A 7,535-nucleotide genomic window follows, 5' to 3' on the forward strand; every position below is an offset into this window, starting at 1 on the left:
CTAGTGGATACCAACAACTCTCACAATATTCTACAACCATGAATTTCAAATCATTTACACCTACCCATCTCCCCCGCCCCCAATTTCCAATCATGGTAGGAAACAGCGAACATATTTATTGTAGTGGGTTGTGTAATAATACCCCAATAACCTTACAAAACCAAGAGTTCCTCATTCCATTTTACTTGCTACCAATTAAATGGGCAGATGTTGTTTTGGGTATTGAATGGCTACGCACTCTTGGTCCGATTATTTCAGATTTTTCGGTGCCCTCCATGCAATTTTCTGTTGGGCAGGGTATAATCACACTTACTGGCGAGTCCACTTACAACATTCAACCATCCACCTACCACCAATTCTCTAGACTACTTCACACAGATATCATTGCCACTTTTCATGCTATTACTATCTTACCTTTAGACTCATCGCACACAACAAAAAACACTAACTTAGCCCACACAACCCACCCCAAATACAAACACTCCTCTCATATTTTAAAACAGTCTTCCAAACACCTACTACGCTACCCCCTCCAAGACCTCATGACCAATACATTCCCTTACTCCCTAATTCCACCCCAATAAAACTTAGACCTTACAGATACCCATACTCCCAAAAAGATATTATGACATCTATGCTACAAGATATGTTGAAAGCTGAGATTGTTGTCCCAAGCACTAGCACATTTGCCTCTCCAGTACTCTTGGTGTGCAAAAAAGATGATACTTGGAGATTTTGTGTTGATTACAGGGAACTAACCTCTATTACTATTCATGATCGATTTCGTATACCCACAATGGATAAGTTACTTGATGAATTGGGTGAGGCAACTATCTTTTCTAAAATTGATTCCAGATCAGGCTATCACCAAATTCGAGTCCACCCAGCGGACACACATAAAACTGCTTTTCGTACTTTTGATGGCCAGTTTAAAGTATCTGATGACCCAAACAATTCATACACCAGAGCAATATAAATGGGCAACAAAACTTATTAGGTTTCAATATGAAATAAGGTATAGAACTGGTACCTCAAATAGAGTTGCTGATGCCCTTTCTAAATGCCAAGATGATGAACCTGCGATGCTAACCTCCTTATCTTCTCCAATACCTTCACTTTTGGAAAAATTGCACAATTATTATACAACAAATGAGGGCCAACAACTTATCCAGAAAACTGAAACATATGCTAACATGAAAGTAAAATTCCAATTTTCAAGGGGATTGTTGCTTTATGAACAAAGGCTTTTCGTACCAGATATTCAAGAGCTCCGTGCTGCTATCATCACGAAATTTCACTCAACACCATCTTCTGGCCATTCTAGTCTAAACCTATAGTTGCTCGAATAGTCGCATCTTGTTACTGGTCGGGTCTCTATAAACATACCAAGGAATTTATCAAAAAATGTACCACCTGCCAATACAACAAATATGTTCCAGCAAACTAAAATGGGTTACTTCAACCTTTGACAATACCTGAGAAGATATGGGATGACATCTCAATGGACTTTATTACTCACTTACCTCAATCATATGGTCATACTGTTATTTGGGTCGTGGTGGACCGACTATCCAAATATGTTCATTTCATCGGCCTCCCTTCTAAGTTTAGTGCAAAGATCCTTGCCAACCGCTTGTTAATAGAGGTTTTTCGATTACATGGAGTCCCTCGTTCCATTGTCTTAGACAGTGATAAGATATTTCTTAGCTCCTTTTGGAAAGAATTCTTCCAGCTTTTAGGCACCAAGTTGTATTTCAGCTCTACCTATCACCCTCAGTCCGATGGTCAGACCGAGGTGGTGAATCGGTGTCTTCAGACGTACCTCCATTGCTTCACTGGCGAACAACCAAGTAAATGGTTCCAGCATCTTTCCTTGGCGGAATATTGGTATACCAATAAACATTCCACCACTGGCATATCCCCATTTTAAGCCGTGTATGGACGTATTCCACCCACACTTCAAAGTCAACCATTCCTTCTCCAGCATCAAATAGCCTGCAATCCAGAGCGTCATTGTTATCTACTCTTAAATAGAATCTCAAACACGCTCAACAAAGAATGGTTGCTCAAACACAAACTGGGAGGAAAGACATTACCTTTGAACCAGGAGATTGGGTTTTGCTGAAGTTACAACCATATCGGCAAGTCACTGTGGCTCGTCGTCTCTGTCACAAACAAAGCCCACGGTATTTCGGACCATACAAGGTGGCTCGACGAATTGGAGCCATGACTTATAAGCTCTTATTACCCTCCGCCACACGAATACACCCTGTATTCCATGTGTCTCTCATACGATGGTTCTATGGTGATCCTGTAGCAAAGTTTGTTCCACGCCCAACAAGCACATAAATAGTGGAAGGAATAACAGAGGTCCAAAGGGAACATCACATCCCAGAAATTATAGAGGAGACTGAACATAGGAAATTTTCAAATGAACAGGAGGACAAAACCTCTTTGGAGAAGAAAGATAAAAACCTATCTACAACTCTTAACTCAACTCTTAAGTCCCCTATGACCATATCTTATTTTGAGAGCAGGGCAGCTGGGAAAATTACCGGGCATCCATTGGATCCCATGTGTAGGAGGGAATTATCATCCAACGGCTCCAAAATAAAGTCGTTTCCTATCTTGAAATCATCTACCCTTACTGGGTCCACACAGGTCCAACAGTTGCTTTCTAGTCCACACACGGTTCCCATGCAGAACCAGCCCCAACCTTCGGATCTCTGCCCTTCTGCTGTATTGTGGCCACGTGTTGACCATCCTACACACATTGTATATCTTCCAGCTCCCACACAGGTATCGGGCCCTGCAACAGACCAATATGGGGATGCCAACACATTATGCAAAGGACAACTTGTTCCTGCAATAAATCAGAACACTGTTGCACCACACAGAAAACTACTAGACGTTGAAGACCCACGTGCCCCAGGTCCTGGGAAAAAGTCATCCCCTCATTTAATTCAAAAGCCCCGCCTTCCACAAAAATCATCCATTTTCTTAAAAAATCTCACAATGCAACACAACTGTAATACACCAAGCAACCCTACAATTATTGACCAGCCATCCCCCACAGTCCTTGATTCTACAACTATCCAAAAGGGTTCCCATGAAGCATGCCTTATTCCAACATATCCAACCCAAACTCCCAACCTTGAGGACAAGGTTATTCCTGTTGGGGTGAGCAATAATAGGACCAAAAATGACAAAAATAGGCCCAAATGAAATTATTCCAAACCCACCTGGCAGAAGGATTACATGATGGGATAATATAGTTGTTAGAATACAACCTGTCACTATACTAGATCTGACCAGTTTTATGGTCTAGATTAATTTGGTTTAGATATTTTATCCTTCCTTGTTTTTAAGATGTAATGAATGGAGAGACTGGGGAGACGAAAAGTAATGAATTAAGTTGTTATCAAAACTTCCCTCATTTTTTATAGAATATCTTTGCAACTATAATTTCTATTTAGTTTAAGTCCTATCAGTAAGCAATATGCAAATGCAAAAGGGAGCAGGGCTATATGGATTAATTCAAGTGGTACCAAGTGATCCTGAACCCTTTGCTTATGACTTTGACAAGAGCATTATTCAGAATGATTGGTACTACCAGAGTACTCATGAACAAGCCACTGGATTGTCTTCAAATCCTTTTGGTATGGGTGAGGGACCATAATCATGTGATTAATTCTGGAAAAGTGAAGACAAAGCCAAAATATCCTGTGTCAGATACACATTCTCAACATAAATGGCAATATTTAAAGAGAAACCAACCATGAGCCACAATTGAAGGAATTTCAAAGGAGAGACTGATTCAGCCATGTAGGAATTCCAAAGAAATACAAACCAGGGGTCAGTCATTTCAGTTATAGTCACAAATGCAAAACATGAATTAATGTTTCAGTTACAATCAGTAGTGATGACCAGAATAATCATGACATGTTACACATTTTGGGCAAACCATCAGACCACCACAATCAGCTATATAAGAACAGCCTACACATACTAAAAGAGGGCAGATATCAAGTGCACGCAAAAACATATACCACATAGAGAGACAAGCTTATCACAGAAAGGGATACCACTCATACACCTACAACTCTAAAAAGGGATACAAGATAGGGCAACCAGAGAGCATATAATACACTGAAAGCATATAGATATGCACATACAACACCCATACCATGAAGACATGCATAACACAGATCATAAGACACTCATACCACACAACATAGACACACCATACGAGAATCAGAAAGCAACATCACACAAGGAACTCATATACCACAAATCACACATTCAACACATATACAGAGTAAAAATCAGATTACTCAGGAAAATTAGAGATATCGACATACTGATCACGCATAATACAACAAAGAGCATACACAGATACACGCATATCACCACATACATAGAGGCAGAGCCTCTGTATACAGAGAACCAACACTCAGAAGGACAAAGGAAGAGAGCATACACTCAGGTAAGCATTCAAACCATAAAAAACAATGTTTTATATGAGCCATGACCATCAAGGCATACACACATATCAAATAAACATATCAGCTTTTGTATGGTCTATGTACTAGACTTATATGCTTAATTGATAAATGTTTCTAATCGACCATACACACTAGTTTCAACAGAACATATATATGCTTAATTAAAAATGAAATAGATGAAAACAAACAGTGCATTGCCATAACCTTAAGGCTAGATAATGTGATTTATGTCCAGTTTAGCTTTTAACCCAAATCTATTTTCACATACATAACACCAATCATTTCCTAGAAATGCATATACATATACTAGATTAGAACATAAGTAAACCTTAAAAGCTTGGGAGAACATGATTGAAATCTGTTTTTGTTTACATGTCACCACCAATTAGTACATGCTCTAAGATTAAGCAAAATTTCAATAGAAAAGGGATACGATGCCTTGCCAAACTCCGTTATCACTACCGATTTGGAACCCATTGTCTTAGTTGGTCCATGTGAGTATGAGGGGCTGTGAAGAATAAGAAGGGCATATCAAAAGATGAAGATTCAGGGTTATGGAAATATGATATAAAATTAGGGAAGATGACTACCTTCTGGCAACCACCATTTCGGGATAAGGAAACTCAGTTCGTGGGGAGCCATACCTTCGCCGAAGAAGAGCTTACCCACGGGAAAGAAAATAATGGAGAAATATTTCTCTTCAATATTCCCTCTTGAAGTAGGGATGAAGATTCCATGCCATGGGAGATGCCTTCAATCGATAACCATCGTGATTCCCCAGGGAGAATGCAAAAAATGGAATTAGGGATCCCAATCCCCCTCGTCACAAAGGCGATGGAGAAGAGAATGGGGACGTCGGCATTGAGACATCACCGTCACCATTGACGGCATTGCTCATCGCCGTCGCTGCCTTTTGCTGTCGCCGTCGCTGCCTTTCGCTGTCGCCGTCGCTGCTGAAATTGGTGAGGGAGTAGGAGATGAGGGTTAGGGATTCTTTCCCTGGTTATGGTCGTGAATTGGGGGTGTCCCCTTTGCATTATGTTTTTTTTTTCCATACCTTATCTTCACACCAGAGGCAAATTGTTTTCCTTTTCAAATTTATTTTATTATTATTTCATTTAATTTAATCCCACCTTATTATTTTGGAAACCTATAGATAAATGCTAATTGAGTTGAACTATTCTTAAACATATATGTTTATGATACAAATGTTCTTTAACTTATTAGCGAAAAGTTTTAATCAAATGCATTTATAAAGATAATTATTTTATCACTTAATTAATAATATAATTTTTTAGTAAGGTCATGGTTCGAATTGTCTCTAACTTCTCCAAAAATGGAAATGAAGTCTACGACCAATACCGTTTCTAAGATATTAATTTCATATAAAACTAATTCAAAACTATTTTATCACTTAATTCCATAATTATAAAATATAATGCAAAATTATCTCATCACTTAAATAAAAGATAATTTTTATAGTAAGATCATGGTTCGAGTCGTCTCTAACTTCCCTGAAAATAGGAAGAAGGTTTACGACCAACACCGTCTCTAAGCTATTAATTCCACACAAGGAAATAATTCAAAACTATGTTATCACTTAATTAAATATGGAATTTTTATAGTAAGGTTATGATTCCCTTCGTCTCTAACTTCCCTGAAAATGGGAAAAAAGTCTACGACCAACACCGTCTCTAAGCTATTAGTTTCATTGAATTAAAACAATCATATACTAAATATTTCAAAATCCACAAAATCAATTCCACCAAATCTATCAATACCAAATCGACATTTTCAAATCAATAACTATCAACCAAACTAACAAACCAATTTTTGAACCAAAACTATGTAATCTTGATTTCCTTATTGCATCCAGGGATACTTATGAGCAAGAAAAACTCTGGTCAGACACAAATATAAAAAATAAAAATATTTTTTTAGTAATTGAATTTTAAATAAATAATGTTTAAGGGTATAAAAGTTCATGTTATTAGTGAGGATATTGTTTTAATACGGGCAGTCGGGGTGTTAATATCTTCCCCGACTCGTAATCGACTCGAACTCTATTCAAAAGACCAAATTATCCAAATTGGGCATAAAAGAGATTTTTCTATGTTTTAACCGCCAAAAACATAGTGACGACTTCAAATCAATTGGGAGAGGTAGAAATCCAGTTTGTCTCTTCCTAAGTCGTAGAGCTGATCTTCCAACCGAAAATCGAGTTGTGACAACGATTATGCATGAAAGGAAAGGAAAATGGAAGTCTATCAAAATGTGGCAATTTTTTAGATGATTCATGGTCTAAGGACTAATCCTACGAGGGCAATTTGAACAGAATGATGACCCCATGTATCTCACACTAGGGCAGTTTTTTGGTCCATATCATTTTTACATTCGAAAGTTACAAGAAACTCGAAACTTGGGCAATTATGAATTTGCTTCTCATGGTTCTATAAGTTGATTTGTAACACCACAAATTTTACGATTTTGAATTATAAGATTTTATTAATATTTGAGAAATTCTCGCCTGGGCGAGCACAGTCTCGCTTGGGCGAGGACTGGGCGAGGGGAAGTTTTGGTTCTGGAACTCCCTCGCCCGGGCGAGAAAGCCTCGCTTGGGCGAGCAGGGGTCCCGCTTAGGCGAAAAAGCCCAGGATTTTGATGAAATTCTGGAACTCTCTCGCTTGGGCGGGTAATTTACGTAACTCGGAATCGAATTCCGATCGCGCCGTTGGCTTCATAATTTCATTTCGAGTCAATATAGATCCTGAATACACCCATGCCTACTTTCTAAATATTTTTCACTCGGAATGCCGAAATCCGAAATTCTAATCGGATATTAAGATCGGGTGATTTATAATATTTGATCAAGTATTAGCCGATAATAATCGAGCATGTTTATCGCACGTGTCCGCGAAGTGGTCGTTTCATATTGGGATGCGAGATTTGCCTTTTTATAAAGCAAACCTCACATCACTCACCCTAATGTCATAGGAAATCATCATTAGCCACCCTAGGAGATTTTTCATC

The 7,535-nt window shown here is 38.5% G+C and overlaps 1 protein-coding gene across 1 annotated transcript; it reads left to right on the top strand.

Annotated features, from left to right (window-relative positions):
• Positions 626-1,337, top strand: LOC109329310. The gene is made up of 2 exons (XM_019562986.1): positions 626-927; positions 1,016-1,337. The coding sequence occupies exons 1-2, from the start codon at positions 626-628 to the stop codon at positions 1,335-1,337; spliced, it is 624 nt and encodes a 207-aa protein (XP_019418531.1).

Source organism: Lupinus angustifolius, chromosome LG16, assembly GCF_001865875.1.
Source record: "Lupinus angustifolius cultivar Tanjil chromosome LG16, LupAngTanjil_v1.0, whole genome shotgun sequence".
In the NCBI taxonomy this organism is placed as follows: domain Eukaryota; kingdom Viridiplantae; phylum Streptophyta; class Magnoliopsida; order Fabales; family Fabaceae; genus Lupinus; species Lupinus angustifolius.

Excerpts from the sequence above, each read along its gene's own strand:
- LOC109329310 (XM_019562986.1), top strand. The coding sequence starts at position 626 with ATGACATCTATGCTACAAGATATGTTGAAAGCTGAGATTGTTGTCCCA. Across the intron at positions 928-1,015 it reads TTTCGTACTTTTGATGGCCA|GTATAGAACTGGTACCTCAA; the intron begins GTTTAAAGTATC and ends ATATGAAATAAG.